Source organism: Rattus norvegicus, chromosome 6 (genome assembly GCF_021556685.1).
Source record: "Rattus norvegicus strain SHRSP/BbbUtx chromosome 6, alternate assembly SHRSP_T2T, whole genome shotgun sequence".
NCBI lineage: Eukaryota > Metazoa > Chordata > Mammalia > Rodentia > Muridae > Rattus > Rattus norvegicus.
Genome location: NC_141539.1, coordinates 32,394,622 through 32,412,808, shown reverse-complemented (window position 1 = coordinate 32,412,808; position 18,187 = coordinate 32,394,622). Strand labels below are relative to the sequence as shown.

At 41.2% G+C, this 18,187-nt stretch overlaps 1 protein-coding gene across 6 annotated transcripts in view; it reads left to right on the top strand.

Moving 5' to 3' along the window:
* The window catches only part of Hadhb (hydroxyacyl-CoA dehydrogenase trifunctional multienzyme complex subunit beta), a 34,097-nt gene that overhangs the window by 15,344 nt on the left and 566 nt on the right, over positions 1–18,187 (top strand). For 5 of the 6 annotated variants that reach the window (NM_133618.3, XM_087552220.1, XM_087552221.1 and 2 more), the window contains exons 6-15: positions 1,051–1,150; positions 5,463–5,550; positions 7,454–7,641; positions 8,355–8,535; positions 11,052–11,173; positions 12,714–12,793; positions 12,872–12,919; positions 13,580–13,667; positions 14,132–14,206; positions 14,729–14,893. In NM_133618.3, the coding sequence (NP_598302.1) occupies positions 1,051–1,150; positions 5,463–5,550; positions 7,454–7,641; positions 8,355–8,535; positions 11,052–11,173; positions 12,714–12,793; positions 12,872–12,919; positions 13,580–13,667; positions 14,132–14,206; positions 14,729–14,893 (1,135 nt within the window). Of the gene's footprint in view, positions 1–1,050; positions 1,151–5,462; positions 5,551–7,453; positions 7,642–8,354; positions 8,536–11,051; positions 11,202–12,713; positions 12,794–12,845; positions 12,920–13,579; positions 13,668–14,131; positions 14,207–14,728; positions 14,894–18,187 lie in introns of all 6 variants that reach the window. The other variant, XR_015621679.1, reaches the window with a different exon arrangement.

Here is an 18,187-nt window from a genome sequence, read left to right as displayed (position 1 = left end):
ACAGAGTTTTGCTACACATTACCACCTATCTTCAAATTTATTGCAGTCCTTTTTCCTCAGTGTCATGAGTGCTGGAATCATGGGCATGTGTCAGTATGCCTGTTCCAAGGCACTGGAAATTAAATACCAAGTTAGCACCTACGGCATGCTCATTCCTTCTTGAGAGTTACTGCTCCTTGTTTATATAGTGGTCTGAACTAAAATATATGTATATTATTTAAATTATGCTTTTATATTAATATTTAAAATTTAGCATTTCTACAATTACACTTGATTTTTTAATATCTATCTCTCTTTGTATTGATTTCTGGTGATATTAGCTAACATTGTTGCTATTTCAAATGTTTTTTTATTTTTTAGTTTGCTATTTGTGTTTTTTTTTGCTTGCTCAGGCAGGCATATGCCACAGTGTGCATGTAGAAGTCAGGACAGGATCTGTTTTACCCACTGAGCCTTCTGGGTGTCCCTAAGGTTTTTTATTTGTTTGTTTGTTTGTTTGTTTATTGAGGCCAGACCTCGATGCATATCTCTGGCTGGCCTGGATTGACTTGTAGACCAGAATGGCCTTGAACTCCCAGAGATCTGTCTTCTGCCTCCTGAGTTTGGGATTGATGTATTACCACGCCTGGCTTCTTAAATTATCCCACCGCCACTCCCATCTCCAGCCATAGAGCTGAGAACTGAACCAGGGTTTTTGCTTCCTATGCAAGTGTTCTATCACTGAGCTAACTCCATCTGCCCAAGTTATTTTTGATTATTTCTTTCCAACGTCTCATTACCAAGTAGCCATCAAATAGTGTCTCTTCACTCATTTCCTTGTTGGTAAGCTGTTAAGTGTTTGTGTCTGGCCATTTAAAAGGAAAGGCTTACCTTTGTGTGTTGTGGAGATTGGGACTGAACCGAGGGCCTTGCGTGTACTATGTGAGCACTCTCCTCTGACCTGCACATCCAGGGCACGGTTCCCTGTTTAAAATGGACAGTGTTTTATGTGGTGTTCTCTGGCGTACCTTCATGTATGAATGTTTCTTTCCTTTGGATTTCTGCCTTTAGGGGTTTGTTGTATCGGACCAATATTCCAAAGGATGTTGTTGATTATATCATTTTTGGTACAGTTATTCAGGAAGTAAAAACAAGCAATGTGGCTAGAGAGGTAAGTAAAGCAAAATTTATATTGTTTAAAGAGATTAGTAAAGCTGGATATAGTGGCTGATGCTTATAATGTATTCTTGGGAGGCTGAGGCAGGAGGATTGCCATGGAGTCCAAGGCGTATCTGGGCTATCCAGTAAATTCCAGATTTCCGGCCATGCAGGACTACATAGTGATACCCTGTCTCCCCCGACAATCACACCCTTCCTCCAAATTAGCAAAAAGTCTGTTTGAATTTGAATTAATATTTAATAATTTCTTTTGTATGTGCATGTGTTGCTAGAGATCAGACCCAAGGTTTTCATATGTCAGGCAAGGCAAGTGTTCTCTACTAAGATACATGCCCAGCCTAGAAATTACCATTTTAAAGTCATTAAACTCTTAAGATCCATTAGCTAAACATGTATTTCATTTAAAATCAGATGCTGTATACTATTATTATGTTTCCACATTTTGCCATAGGTCAGATAAATTGTTTGAGTGGGTTTAGGAACTGTTAGTTCATTTGTCCTTTGTGTTAGAGAAACAGTATAACAATGCAGCTGATGCTTCTCTTTTTTTTTTTTGGTTCTTTTTTTTGGTTCTTTTTTTTTTTTCAGAGCTGAGGACCGAACCCAGGGCCTTGCGCTTCCTAGGCAAGCGCTCTACCACTGAGCTAAATCCCCAACCCCGATGCTTCTCTTTTAATACTAGCCATTATGGTTTCTAATTAAACTTTTAACAGTGTGGCCAGTTTCATAACTTGGTTTTTGTAATAGGAGGAAGCCTTGCCTATGATTTGCTACCTTTGACTAGGTGACACGTAGGCAGGGTTGGTTTTTTTTATGTAGCTATTTCCCAGGAGTTTACCTTTAGCCTAGTTGGCAAACATCTAGCGTTCATTGGGCAATGGAGATAATGACAGCCTTGGAACTAGTATGCGTATCACACAGGCATTTGACAGTGGCAGTTCAGAACTGTCTTCTGGGCTTTGCTTCAGTTGGATGAAGTTGGCTTTCACACATTTGTCTTATTTCTCGTCTGTAGCTGTGAAGGTAATTACTTCATTGTCAGCCAGGACAGAGGGCAAATGTGCAGATCAAAGCCATTCGTTCTCTCACACTCCCACATGGCGAATGTTAAACCAGCACTGCCCAAGGTCACAAAGTGAGCAGCCAGTGCTACTGAGGGCAAGGAGAGCTGGGCGCAGGGAGAGGTCTGTCTCCTCTCCGGAGCATTGGCTTTTCCTCTGCAACTGCACATTTGAACACACCTGATAAAGAGTTCCAGTGGGCTATTAAAGAAAAGCCAAAAAGTTTGTGGGATAAAATATACAGGTGACTCTCAGAAGCGCTACTTACCTTGTTCAACTGTAGAATGGTTGAATAAATTATAATGATGGAATGATGGAATAGTATTAGTCCATTAAAAACCATGTTACAAAATTTATAAAAAAAAGTTTCATGAGTACATAAAACCACCAAGTTTCTTACACTGCAACTTCTGGATCATGGAAATAAAGTGACTTTCATAAGACTGAAAAAGTAAATGTTAAATCTGTTTCAATTTTCTCTACATTCTTCTTTTCCTCAAACAAAAACCATGATGTTTTTCTGTGATTTTTTTTCTGAAAGTTTTACATCTATATGCACATCCCAGCTGTTGATTAGCATGAGGAAGTTTCTTCCCTGAACCTCAGACTATAACATCAGTCATGTCATACGCCACATAATTTCTTGTTTTATGAAGCCCTGAATACCCTGGAACTTACTGTGTAGACCAGGGTGGCCCCAAGCTTACAGAGATGCACTTTCCTCTGCCTCCAAAGTACTGAGAGTAAAGACATGCACCACCACCCCTACCTCTCCAGGTCATTGTAGTAGCTAAGGAGAAAGGTGGCGGTGATAGGACAGTCAGGAAAATAAGTAGTAGGACTTAAACTCTAACTAAACCCAGCTGAAGAATTTCATTAGGATCTGTGCTAATTTATTTTTTTAAAGATCTATTTATTCATTATGTATATAGTATTCTACCTGCATGTATGGGCGCACACTTGAAAAGGGTACCAGATCTCATTGTAGATGGTTATGTGCCCTCATGCGCTGATTGGGAATTGAACTCAGGACTTCTGAAAGTGCAGAAGTGCAACCAGTACTTTCTTCCTTCTCTTCCTCCTTCTCCTCCTCTTCTTCCTCTTCCTCCTCTTCCTAAAGCCAGTGCTCTTAACCTCTGAGCCATCTCTCCAGCCCACAATGACCTGTCATAATTTTAATATGAAATCCTAAAAGTCTTTGTGTCCCTAGCAAACCTGATTTTACTGAAAGACCTCAATGTATTTCTCCTTCAACTTAATTTCTTCCTTTCTTCTTGTTGTCTTGAAAGTGATTCAGTCTTTAAATAGAAGAATGGACAAGGGTCACCAGTACCAGTTCTATTTAAAGCTTTGGTAGACCTGTGTGTCAGCTGGAGCCAAGGGTAACATGCTGCAGTGCCCTCCTGAGGATCAGGCTGTTATGACCTGAGTGCCCTTACCCTTGTCCCACTGTGGAGTCCTCTTTGCCCCTAACACCTGCTTCTGATTGCCTTTCCAACTGGTTAGGGCAAGTCAACTTGTGCAGATCCCAGGAAGTAGTTTTTAGTACAGTTATGCACTTAGTATCAGGCCTCCCTAAAGACATCAGAATAAGGTCATACTGGTGTATACAAAAGTAACAGCTCCTATAGATGGCAAGTAGTTTCAAGCACAGTGTAAGTATAGTGACAGAGACCAGCTAAAAGACATGGAGCTTTTTAAATCTGGAATTTGCAACATTCATGTCACTAGACTGTAGGACAATTCTGATGGTAATTAAGTAGTTTTTTTTTTTTTTTGGTTCTTTTTTTCGGAGCTGGGGACCGAACCCAGGGCCTTGTGCTTCCTAGGCAAGCGTTCTGCCACTGAGCCAAATCCCCAACCCCAATTAAGTAGTTTTTAAAAAGGACTACTAAAACAGTTCTTTGTAAAGGAGTTCCACATTTCATCATAAGGGTGGGAGGTGTTGGAAACTTTTTTCCCCCGCTAAAGTAAAGCTTTAGTATTAAAAAGATTTTCTTCTTAGCAAAAATGGAATGTTTTGGTAACATAAGATTTGCCAATAAATCATGTAAAACAAATATAGATGTCTTAGTGTCATGTTCGACTTTGGCTGTGTCATGAAATCAGAGGCCACTTTCATTAGATTAGTTAGGAGGTCGTCAAATGTTCTCAGAGCCCCTAAAGTGACATTGATTGGAGTCACTTTCTATGTCATTGTTCTGGATAGTTTCTCTGATAGTCATAAACTGGCCTGACCCTTATTCATTAGAGGTTCTCTTGTGAGTCAGGCGGTTCTCCAGAGTTCCTTTTATTGAATTGAACATCTCTATATTTGGCAAGTTTTCAAATTTTACTTCATCTTTAGGTCAATAGTGGGGTTGTTTGAGAGAGCTGAGTGGGATCTCTGTATAATGGTTAGGGCTTTCTTGTGGTCCCAGTGGTCATCATGGAAACACTTCATGCTTTTGCTCTGCTGCTAGACTTTATAGCTTCAGGGATCCGTGAAAACCCCACCTGTGATGCGGTTTCATCGCTCTTTCAAGCGTATATTATTTTTAAGTAAGATAAAATGATATCTTTTGAAGACTTGAAGCAAAGCATCGTTAATAATTAGATGAGGTTGAAGAGTACTGTAGCCTTTATATCACACCCGAGAATGGCTACCAAGCTCTGGACTTAGAGGTCCCCAGGCTGCATACCTGAGTATCGGGGAGGCCGAGGCAGGAGGAATACAAGTCCATGGCCTGCCTGGGCCACAGAATGAACTCAAGGCCATTCTGTGACATCCAGTTTCAAAATAAAAAGTAAAAAGTGCTAGGATATATCTCATTGGCAAGAGTGCTTGTTGAGCATGCGTGAGGCTTAAGGTTCAACCCCAGTACTACAGAGACAAAAAAGAAAACAAAGTGGGCTGGTAAGATGACTTAGCTGTAAGAGGTGTGCTGACAAGCCCGATGGCCTGAGTTCAAGCCTGGAGCCCATTCCCACGATGACCTTTGTCCTCCACATGTATGTCCTGATACGCATGCACCCTACATGTAATCACATATAAAAATTTTTAAATAAAAAAATTTGTTACCAGGAATTTGACAGTACCTTTCTGTGTCTAGAAGAAAAGTTAAAAAGCCATTTTACGATGGGTTTAATATTTTAATCTGCTTTGTAAAATATTGAAATAAACCCTTTCATAATTCACCAGGCAAAGTGGTGCTCAGAGCCTGACTCACATGTGTGTTTTCTCTCCCTCACTATTCCTTGAAGGCTGCCCTGGGAGCTGGCTTCTCTGATAAGACTCCAGCTCACACTGTCACCATGGCTTGTATCTCTTCAAACCAAGCCATGACCACAGGTATGTGTAAATGGAGTCCAAAGGTGCTTGTGATTTACTCCTTTTAATTGGTCTTTAGGGAAGTGTTCAGCACAGCACAGCACTCTTAATTTGTGTTTTTATAAAGATAAAATTATATAAAAGCTATGGATTTTTTGGAGTATTTATGCCCCGTGGGGATAGTTGAATTCGTTCTTAGTCGTAGGCTGTCTGCTCTTGGGACTGTCAGGGGGAGGAGGTGCATAGTTTATTCTCTTGATAACTCTGATAGGACATTTTCCCATGAGGACAGAGTCTGCAGCCTCAAGTATCACCATAGTTGTCAAGCCCTACTCTAGATGGTCTAAGTTTTAGGGAGAAGATGGTTAATTGTAAGTCAGTTGTTGAATAAACATGAGGATCAGATGGATCCCTAGCACCTACTAAGTGTCATGTCAGCGTGACAGCCTGTTTGTAATCCCATCCGCAAACCAGGGTGGCTGACTGGCTGGCTAGATGATGCAAATTGGTGAGATGTATTCAAGTGAGAGAACTTGTCTCAGTCTACAAGATGGGGCACAATTAAAGACATACCAAGTTCTGGCCTGTACACACACACACATACACTTTTGCCCTTGTGTTCCCTAACACATGACAGCACACATTTGCACATGCAAAATGCTTTTATTTTTAATTCACTGTCTACCCACATCTTTTGCAATCTATGTGGCATTTCACCTAAAATTGTGGGACACTGAACAGACAGGAAGCTTGACAGGCTTAGTACTCAATGGTATTGTAATAGTATCAAGGCCAGGTTGGGCATTTGAGTTCATGAGTGGGAGGAGTAAGGCTAGAGGCAGTGGTTGGGGACTTCTGAGTGGTGTGTGACTGACTCCCATTTAAAGCAGCAGAATCACATGCCACTTGCCATAAAGGGAAACCCACATCTGAGAAGTCCTATAGCAGGAATTAGTATTCTCTCTGTGGGGGGTGGGGAGAAAACCTTTCTGAAAACTTAATCTTAGAGCATATTAAGTATGGAAGATGTTTAGGTTTCGAATATTACTTGAGTTGGGCTGGAGAAATGGCTCAGCACTGGCTGATCTTCCAGAGGACCTGGGTGTGATTTCCAGCACATGTGATAATTCATAATTACTAACTAACCCCATTTCCAGGAGATCTGAAGCACTCTTGGCCTCTTTAGGCACTCAGCACAAATGTGCTGTACACACACATGTGCCGGTGAAACACTGACATACAGAAAATAAGTTAAAGAGGACATCACTTGAGTGGAGTTAGTAGTTGATGTCCTGTGTCTTGGATGAAACTTTTCTCAGGTGTGTTGAATGTATTTTTAGACATTTAAAATGTTTTCTTATACTTACCTTTATATGTGTCAAACCTGGGGTTCAGTTTCCAGAAGTGCAAAAATTGTAAGGTAATAGCCCCGTTGACAAGTTAAAAACCAGCTGGGTATAAAGGTACACATTTTTAATCCCAGCACTCAGGAGGCAGAGGCAGGTGGATCTCTGTGAATTTGATGCCAGTCTGGTTACACAGCTATTTCCAGGGTAGTCAGAGCTATACAGTGAGACCCTGTAGTTAGAAACTGATTACTGTTATACAAAACTGATAACTGTTTCAAAGATTTTTTCATATTTTTTGTATGCATGCATGTTATGATGCATGTATACATGTTTTTGTATGCATGCATGTTATGATGCATGCATGTAGGTGGAAGGATAACTTGTGGAAATTAGTTTGCTCCTTCTACCATACATGCTCTAGGGATGGAGCTTAGGTCCTCTGGCTTGGCTACGAGTACCTTCACCGGTTGAGCCATCTTGCTGGCCCCCTTTTATATAGCTTTTAAATCAAGTGTATATTTCAATGGTTTGTTATTCCTACAGTTGTTCATGCACATGTACTCTGTACCCTGCAGCTGTTGGTCTGATAGCTTCTGGCCAGTGTGATGTCGTCGTGGCTGGTGGTGTTGAGTTAATGTCTGACGTCCCTATTCGTCATTCAAGAAATATGAGGAAAATGATGCTTGATCTCAATAAAGCCAAGACTCTGGCCCAGCGCCTGTCCTTACTCACTAAATTCAGATTGAATTTTCTGTCCCCTGAGGTAAGTCTTATGAATTAATATAAATACAGATCCAGAGCATCCTGAGGATCGATCACAGTTAGATCTAGCACGTATTCTAATACTTATATATCCTCTTGATTATAGGACAGGGTGTTTGGTCAAGATTGGGAGTGGGAGTAGTTTCAAAAATTGAACCGTAATCTGGGCATGGTGGCACATACCTTTAATCTCAGCCCTGCAGAGACAGAAACAAGTGAGTCTATAAGTGCAAGGCCTAGCTGATTAACATGACGAGACCCTGTCTTTAAAAGTGTATTTTTAAGCTCTCTTTAGAAATCTGTTTTCTCAAGCTGGGCAGTTCACACCTTTAATCCCAGAACTCAGGAGGCAGACAGAGACAGATAGAACTCTGAGTTCAGAGCCTGCCTGATCTATAGAGAGAATTCCAGGACAGACAGGGCTACACAGAGAAACCGTGTTTCCAAAACAAAAAAGAAGGAAAGAAAGAGAGAGAGAGAGGAAAAAAAAAAAACAAACCAAATGTTTGCTTACAAAGAGCTTTTTTTTTCCTTTAAGCCAAGGCCTTGCTAGGCTGTCCTCAAACTTAAAATCCCCCTGCCTCAACTTCCTGAGTGCTAGTGTTATAGGCATGTGCCTCTGTATCCAGCCAATAACTAGACTCTAGAGTGAGCTATGCTGTGTATCATCTCATACCTCTAAAGAGTAGAGCTGTTCCCTGTCTCCTTTGCCAGCTCCCTGCAGTGGCTGAGTTCTCCACTAACGAGACAATGGGCCACTCTGCCGACCGTCTGGCTGCTGCCTTTGCTGTTTCTCGAATGGAACAGGATAAATATGCACTGCGTTCTCACAGTCTGGCCAAGAAGGCACAGGATGAAGGACATCTTTCTGATATTGTACCCTTCAAAGTACCAGGTGAGTGGTGATAGCTACTGGGGTGTTCTGAATTGCCTCAGTTGCTACAAAAACTTAAACGTTGGTTTTTTAAAAGGATTCTTTTATTTTTGTTATGTTTTTCTGTGTGTGCCTTAGTATGTCATGCGCATGCAGGTGTCCACAGAGCCCCTGGACCAGAGGTTACAATGGTTGTGAGTCAGCTGACGTAAGTGCTGGGCACCACACCTGGATCCTCTGAAAGAGCAGCAAGTGCTCTTGATGATTGAGCCACCCCTTCAACCCTAAACTGAAAACATTAAGTGATAATTTTTTAAAAACAGATTCTACCATGTGGCTCTGGCCTGCCCTGAGCTCACAAAGAGAACTGCCTTTGCTTCCCTGTTGCTATGATTGTTTCCAAGATAATCCGCTTTTATTCTTTCTTTTTTTCTGTTTTCTTTTGTTGTTGTTGTTTTTTAGTTTTTCTAGACAGGGTTTCTGTATAGCCCTGGCTGTCCTGAACTCTCTGTGGATCCACCTGCCTCTGTCTCCTGAGTGCTGGGATTGAAGGCATGCGCTGACACCACTCCATTCAGCTTTTATTCTTAAACATAGACTCAAGTTTAGATTTATGTTGTAACACCAGTAAACATAAAAAAGGGTTTTATTGTTTTTTAAAACAAGGTGTCCTATAGACCTGGTTGGCCTCATATCGTGTAGCTGAGGCTGGCCTGGCATTCCTAATCCTCCGCCTCTACCTCCCAAGTAGGATTTCACACATGTACTACCATGCCCAACTTTTTTTTTTTTTTTTTTTTTTCAGAGCTGGGGACCGAACCCAGGGCCTTGTGCTTGCTAGGCAAGCGCTCTACCACTGAGCTAAATCCCCAACCCCCATGCCCAACTTTCTTAAGGTTTTCTTTCATTAATCACTTTACATCCCAATTACAGCCTTCTCTCCCTTCCCTCCTCCCAGACCCTCCCTCACATTTACCCCACCCCCCACCCCCACCTGTGTGTGTTCACAGTCTGTCAGTGGAGGTCAGAGGATGCTTTAAGAATCAGTTTTCTCCTTCAAGTAGGTCTTGGAGATAAAACTCAGGTCACCAGTCCCCATGACAAGTTCCTTCACCTGCTGAGTCATCTCACTGGTTCCGTTTGGTTTGTAGCTTTAACTGGCCTCTCACTTGTAGCAGTTCAAAATCTTAACCTCCCAAGTGCTTAGATTACAGGTATGAGTCACAATGCCTGGGTCCAGCCTATTTAAAATTCCTGATTCATATGACTTCTATTAGCTAAATTTGAGTGAGGGTTTTAAGAAAATATGAGGGGCTGGGGATTTAGCTCAGTGGTAGAGCGCTTACCTAGGAAGCGCAAGGCCCTGGGTTCGGTCCCCAGCTCCGAAAAAAAGAACCAAAAAAAAAAAAAAAAAAAAAAAGAAAATATGATGTTGGGGTTTTGGTTCTTGTTTTGTCTTTTTTTTTTTTTTTTTTTTTTTTTTTTGAGACAGGATTTTACTGTGTAATCCTGGCTGGCCCGATACATGGTCTGTAGGGTGTCCTCAAACTCACAATGGTCTCCCTGCCTCAGACTCCAAAGTATGCCTGGCGTGATGCCTTTTTGTACTTGTGTGTACATCTGTAACTAAATAAATGAAACAAAATGAAATTTGGTTATATTTTAACTGTAAAAGGCTCTTTTAGAGATGAGGCTATGTACAACTCAGCTGTAGAGTGCTTGCTCGGGACAGTCAGGGACCTGTAGCAGTGGTGGCCATGGGGGGTGGGGATATTGGTCCCCAGCTCTGGAAAGAACAAAAAGGTTTTCTTTATAGTTGATAGATAAGATTTACATTTCCGGGGCTGGAGAGATGGCTCAGTGGTTAAGAGCACTGACTGTTCTTCCAGAGGTCCTGAGTTCAATTCCCAGCAACCACATGGTGGCTCACAACCATCTGTAATGAGATCTGATGCCCTCTTCTGGTGTCTGAAGATAGCTACAGTGTGTTTATATACATAAAATAAATAAATAAATAAATCTTTAAAAAAAAAGATTTACATTTATTTCCACTGTTCTTAAAAGCGTATTTGTCTGTGTATGGATGTACACTCATGCATGTAGGTTCTTTAGAGACCAGAAGAGGGCATTTGCTTCCCTGGAGCTGGAGTTACAAGCAGTGTGAATTGCCCAGTGTTGGTGCTGGCCACTGAACTTGGGTCCCTAGAAAGAACAGCAAATGTTAAACTCTGAGCCATCTTTCCAACCCCTGTCCTTAGCATTCTTAAAGCATATTGCTTTAGAGAAGATACATAATGCTTACAGTTTCTTAGAGTTAAAAATTTCATTTTCGGGCTGGAGAGATGGCTCAGCGGTTAAGAGCACCCGACTGCTCTTTCAGAGGTCATGAGTTCAATTCCCAGCAACCACATGGTGGCTCACAACCATCTGTAAAGAGATCCGATTCCCTCTTCTGGTGTATCTGAAGACAGCGACAGTGTACTTATATATAATAAATAAATAAATCTTAAAAAAAAAAAAATTTCATTTTCTTACAGGAAAAGACACAGTTAGCAAAGATAACGGGATCCGTCCTTCCTCACTGGAGCAAATGGCCAAACTAAAGCCTGCATTCATCAAACCCTATGGCACAGTGACAGCAGCGAATTCTTCTTTCCTGGTACCGGTCATTGCTATTGTGTTTAACAGTGGCGTTTCTATAGACTCGGTAGAAGAGCTTGCAGCACATTTGCTTGTGTGTGGTTGGAGACTTAAAATAAAGCTTTTCACTGTAGAGAAAATGTTAAAGGAAGATCATTTAAAAAACAAACACAAACTGGGCATGATAACATATCTCTGAGCCCAGCATTCAGGATGTACAGGCTGGAAGATCAAGAATTCGCAGGCAGCCTACCTGTCTCAGAAATCCAGTACATGAGTTTTACTCTCAGATAGATTTCCTTGTGTAGCCTAGGCTGGCTTCAAGCTATAGTCCTGCCTCAGTCTTCCCAGTGCTGGAATCACAGGCATGAACCCTGTTTAAGCACAAGGTTTAAAATCATAGTTTGAGGGTCTTAAATGTCTCACCATACTAATACAAAAGCTGTTCTTGTTATGAAGTTGGCCATTCATCAAACTCGTATTGCTTATGGTGAGCATCGTAAGTGGGAAGGACAGTTCTGATACATTATGGTGGTGTAGATTAGCCGCTGAGGATATCAGAGAGGCTTCTCAAAAGAGGTAGCAAGTGAATTTTTATTTTACTTGTTTTTTTTTTTTTAATTTGATGTGTATGGGTGTTTTGTCTGAATGTGTGTCTGTGTATTCTGTTATGTGGAGTGCCCATAAAAGCCAGAAAAGACATTGGCTGTTCTGAACCTGGGTGTCTGGATGAACAAGTGCTCTAAACCACAGAGCCACCTCTCCAGCTCTCAGTGTTTCTTTACAGTATTAACTGATCAATTTCTACTACCAAACTCAACAGTGAACATACTATTAATGTAGTATCCAAAAACCATTTTTTATGTATAGTCACCTGTGTTCCCAGACTTTCTGACCACCTTATTGGTGGCTGTGTGCTTTTTTCAGTATTGCTAAGGTTTTTAGGTTTGTTTGTTTATTATTTTATTTATTTACATTTCAACTGTTATCCCCCTTCCCAGTTTCCCCTCTGCAAATCCCTTTCCTATTCCCTCTCCCCCTGCTTCTATGAGGGTGCTTCCACCCACCCACCTACTCCCGCCTCACTGCCCTGGCTTTCCCCTACACTGGGGCATCGAGCCTCCACAGGACCAAGGACCTCGCCTCCCAGTGATACCCACTAAGGCAGTCCTCTGCTACATATGCAGTATTGCTGAGTTTTAAAAAGAAGATGTATAGTAAAATGTGACAACTTGTTTTGATTTTTGCATACTGTATGGAGTAGGTTCTTTTTCTTTGGAATTGTAGAGGACAGTCTTTCATTTTTGAAGTAATGGGTCCTCATTCTGAAGCTGCATCTCCCTTATTATCTTGATAAATTATAATACCTTATGAACAGTCCCTGATACCTTTGTGCTCCCAAAGTGACTCAGTGTATATACTAGATGTGATTTAATGGTGGATATAGTGAAATGAATTTGTTACATAGACTCTGTATAGATATATTAGTGGACTCATGGACAGGCTTTAGAGGTAGATGCTGGGAGACCTCCAGATGACATCATGTTGTACTGTTTCAGACTGATGGCGCTTCTGCGATGCTAATCATGTCAGAGGACAGAGCTCTGGCCATGGGTTATAAGCCAAAGGCATATTTGAGGTAAAGTTAATATTCTGGTAAATTGCTTATGACTTCTTTATTTTATTACTAGAGGTAACCTTTCTGGTTTTTGCCTAGGGATTTTATATATGTGTCTCAGGATCCAAAAGATCAGCTTTTACTTGGGTAAGAAATAAGTATTTATTTTTAAATTTCAATGAAGAAATTTGAATTTTTGTTTACAGTTATTTATTGTCTGTGTGTCTGTGTGTGTGTGGGGGGGGGTCAGAAGATAATCTACAGCAATTGATTTTTCTCTTTCTGCCACGTGGGTCCCAGGGATCAGTTGCGCTCATTTTTACACAGGTTGGAGAATGTGTTAAGCCCTAAGTTGGCATCTGTTTTCTCATTGCTACCAATTGTGTTGTATAATCAATCAGACACACAGACACACGCTCTGCTCTGTCTCATTTATGCTGACAGCACTGCCAACACTGAGCTTCACCCCTCACCCACAGCACCTTCCACAGATACCTCTCAGTGTCTGACCTTTCTCCGCCGCCTTCATTATAAGCTTGAGACCAGCCAAGCCCTTCTCCTGCCTTGCCCCTTTAAACAAAAGTTCCTTTTTGGTTTTAACTTACACTACCCTGCTTGCCTGTTTATTATCTGTTTTTCCAGGTCTACAATATAGTGAGGATGAAGGGCATGTCTTTTTGTATCCCCAACACTAAACATTTGTATAGTAGAACCAATTAATAAGTATAAACTCAATTTGGAGTATACTAAGAAATGCTTAAGTTAAAATGGGAAGTTTTAGGCTGCTATTTTTGTTTTCTTTTTCAGACCAACATATGCTACTCCAAAAGTTCTAGAAAAGGCAGGATTAACCATGAATGATATTGACGCTTTTGAATTTCATGAAGCCTTCTCAGTAAGTTGTTTATAAGACATGTCTGAAATGAGTATAGACATTAAAAGTATGAATGCTTATAGAGAGTGGGGTTTTTTTTTGTTTGTTTTTGTTTTTTTTTTTTTTTTTGTATTTCAAACAGAATTTCTTTGTAGAGAAGGCTAGGTCAGAGAATCAGAGTCATACTTGTGGTGTTGAAAACATACCTTTGGAGGCTGATTCTTTTTTTTTTTTTTTTTTTCCTTTTCTTTTTTTCGGAGCTGGGGACCGAAACCAGGGTCTTGCGCTTGCTAGGCAAGCGCTCTACTACTGAGCTAAATCCCCAACCTGGAGGCTGATTCTTAAAGGCCCGTTAAGAAGTGTTAAATTATTTCCTTATGACACTTTCACTGAAGTCTGAAAAAGTTACACAAGTCTATGTCTTACATAAAACCCAGAAAGAAGAGCATTAGTATAATAAAGTCTTGAATTATTTTCCCTCCTAGGGTCAGATTTTGGCTAACTTTAAAGCTATGGATTCTGATTGGTTTGCACAAAACTACATGGGTAGGAAAACCAAGGTAAGTTTCTGATAAGTAATATGCTTGAATTTCCCAGCATGCTACTGTTTTGGGTTTAGTTACCAGCTAATAATATAAAGGGGAGCTGGCCGTGGTGGTACACGCCTTTAACCCCAGTACTTGGGAGGAACCTGGTCTACAAGGGCAGTTCCAGGACACCTAGGACTAGACAGAGAAACCCTGTTCTGAATGAATAAGTGAACAAACAAGAGAGGGAAAGGCTTATTCTCTTTTTTTGGCGGTACTGCGGTTGAACCATGCGTGCAGACCAAGTATTCTTCCACTGAGCTATAGTCCCAGTTTATCTCCTAATTTAAAAACAAGTTGTGAAATTGATAGTGAAAACTGTAAGCCTTTATGTTATCTTCTGTTGGTCTTGTTCAGGTGCCATGCCCTGATTTGTTAGGTATTCAGCATTAGTTACTCCTCTCTGTGTTGCTTGCTTTCGCTTAGGAAGAGCCTGACTTGATTGGTCTTAAGTGAAATTGCCCTTAAATTGGTCTTTGTTTTTGTGGGAGCCAGGTTGGAGCACCTCCTCTGGAGAAGTTTAATATCTGGGGCGGATCACTCTCTCTGGGACACCCTTTTGGAGCCACTGGCTGTCGGTTGGTCATGGCAGCTGCCAACAGACTGAGGAAGGATGGAGGCCAGTATGCTTTAGTGGCTGCCTGTGCAGCTGGAGGACAGGTACGTCACTGCAGTGTCATCAGGACTCTCACGTCCTTAGAATGTTTTATTTGAAGCATTGATGAAATGCTGTTTCTAATGACAGAAAACAGCAGTTCTCTTTTTTTTTTTTTTTTTTTCTTTTTTCTTTTTTTCGGAGCTGGGGACCGAACCCAGGGCCTTGCGCTTCCTAGGCAAGCGCTCTACCGCTGAGCTAAATCCCCAACCCCAGCAGTTCTCTTTTGAGAGGTGAGAAGACTATTGATTTTAATTCTGATATTAAATTGAAAGGAAAATGCTCTTTAAATGTAAGCTGTTTTTCTCTTTTAAATGTTTATACTTCTTGTTTATAATATATTTAATATATGCTCATTATGGAAGCTATATAAAATATAAAAATATATTGAAAAATAATTTATAACTGTGAGGCACTAGCATTAAAAGGATTACAATGTATTTTCTTCCTTAATGAGAAATTTTTATTCATTTACCTAGTAGTCGTGACACCTTATCTATAAAGTCTAAAGTAAACAGTCTCTGTGGCTGTTAACTCAGTGATCAAGTAAGTGCTTGTCTTGCTTGTTTGAAGTCCTGGGTCTGTAGCACCACATAAAACCGGTTGTCTCCTGATAACTGACTTACTGCAGGGGAGTTAACCTCTCCATGGTATGTGGCTGTTGTTCAGCCAGGAATTCAGTAGACGTTCTCCTGCCTACCTCACTTATGTTATAGACTCAGCATGCTCCACACTATAACATTTCACTGGGAGCAAAATCCTAAAGGAAGACTAGCTATGGCCTTTTTGGTTTTCTTAAAACAGTTTTTCTGTGTAGCCCTGGCTGTCCTGGAACTTGCTTTGTTGACCATGTTGGCCTCTAGAGATCTCTCTACCTCTGCTTCCCCAGTGCTGGAAGTAAAGCCACCACACTCACCAACACAGTCTTTTTTTTTTTAAAACTCTGATATAGACAGGTTTTTGTTTTCATATTATAGACCCTGTGCTAAGCAAGACAAATAAGCTCTGTAAAGGCCTAAAATCTCGTCTATAGCCACCCTGAATATACCTGATGGCTGGAAGTATAGAATTATTCCTTTTTTTCTTTTTTTCCGGAGCTGGGGACCGAACCCAGGGCCTTGCCCTTGCTAGGCAAGCGCTCTACCACTGAGCTGTAATCCCCAACCCTAGAATTATTAAAAGATGAGGTAGACAGCTTTTCTTTACAGAGTTTGAAGAAAGAAAGATTGTTTCTAAGTTGAAACATTGTTGCTTCATGGTCTGAAACTTTTTAATTGTACTAGGATTAAACACAGGGCTCCATACACCCGGGACACAGCCCCGAACTCAGAGCCGCCTAATCATTTGTGAGACTCTGCTGCTGAAATCTTGCTTATCCGGGTGGGAGCCTCTCATCTCTGCCTGCTCCTTGAGGGAGAAGACTGTGTGTCTCCTGTGGTCTACACAGATTCCCTGCCACTTGTGCAGTTGTTATCTCTGGTATATAGAGTGTACTTAACACTAGAGCATTTTGTGGATGAGTGTAGACTATTCAGTGTCTTTCTTCTAGAAGCTTTAAGCTTGCTACTTGTTGTTTAATTGAGCCAGTTGAGTGACACCAACATGATTAAAAAATTAGAGCAAAACTTCAGTGTGGCGGATCTAGAGCAGTGCTGTTCTTTTTAGAGTTCATTTTTATTTTATGTGTATTGATGTTTTGCCTGCATGTGTGTCTGTGTGAAGGTGTCAGAAACCCTGGGATTAGAGTTACAGACAGGTGTGAGCTACTGTGTGGGGGCTGGAAGTTGAACCCAGGTCCTCTGGAACAGCAGCCAGCACTCTTAGCTGCTGAGCCATCTCTCTAGCCCAAGGCAGTCAGTGTACTTCATCTTAGACGTTGTTAATATTTTGGGCCAGTTAATTCTTTTGGCTGTGTGCTGTAGGATGTTTTAGCATAGCCTGTACCCATGAAATTCCAATAGCAACAAGTTCTCTCCCAGCCCTCCCTTGCCCGTATGTCTGTGCACACAGTCGGATGCTAGTAGAAATGCCTACCACATGACTTCTGAATGAAGAGAGTGGGAAGCTCTTTCTAAGGCGAGAACCACTGATCGTGTTGAAACATGAAAATAGTGCATTTTAAGGAAAGTTGGAGGAGTGTTCTGCCTCCTGTGGGTCAGTCTAACTTTCCTATCCCTGCTCTGTCTGTCTGTCTGTCTGTTTGCTTTATCAAAGTTAACTGATTATTTTGAACACATAATGTATGTGCTAAATTCCAGATGACGGTCTTGTATATAAACTTTAAACTTACATAGTATTGAATTTAGTACCTTATAAATAATAGCTTCTTAATAAATATTTGTTGGAATTGAATTGAACCTAGAAGCTGAGCTTTTCATGAGGCTGTCTACAGGTTTGATGGCAGTCCAGCAGTTAGAATGACTGTGTTTATCAGATAGAATTTAGACCCAGGAAATCCTAAGTGTTTATGTTAAGACTTAAACTTGGGTCAGAACTAGTACCTAGAGCTGTGCTGAGTGTTGCAGAAAGGATGCTGTTTGTTCTTCTACCCTTAAGTGAGCTCAGTTCACCTTTTTTTTTTTTTCAACTGTAGCTTTAGATTTTCTTTTGCTCTTCTCATAAATTCCATCTGCACTGCAGTTTCCCCCCCTTCCTCCATCTCTCCCCTGCCCTACGTTGAGTCTTCCCTAGATCCACCTTCCTTCTCCCTCCCCTCAGAAAAGCACAGGCTTCCCAGGGACACAACCGAACACATCATAGCAAGCTACAGCAAGGCCAGGCACATGCCATCATGTTCAGTTCATCTAACCAGAGAATAGCAAAGAGTCAAGCCCGGGCTTTAGAATCAGGATCCTTACACCCGTTTCCAAATCTCGTCTTTCTTCCCAATAGCTTTGTGATTTGACTGAGTCACTTAACCTCTCAAATCCTGTGTGGGTGGGCCAGTGGTAGAGGGCTTGCCTAGCATGCCTGCAGCCCTGACTTCATCCCCCAGTACCACAGGAACTACAATATAAAAGCAACCATTTACTGCATTTACTAGGACTCCACTCTTCATTAGACTGAGTCTGGTGCATTCATGGGGGGGGGGGGAGTGGCATGTATGTATAGCCGTTGAATATATATATAAGTACATGTATGTTTATATAATGTGTTCTGATTTAATTTTTATAAAATCTTTCTAAACTAGGCACCATGAACTCCATTTTATAGAGGAAGTTGGGGCTTGGAGTGATCACTTTCCCGCGATCACACAGTAGTGATGGTTATGCTGTCGGTTTGTCTATGTACTGGCCGGA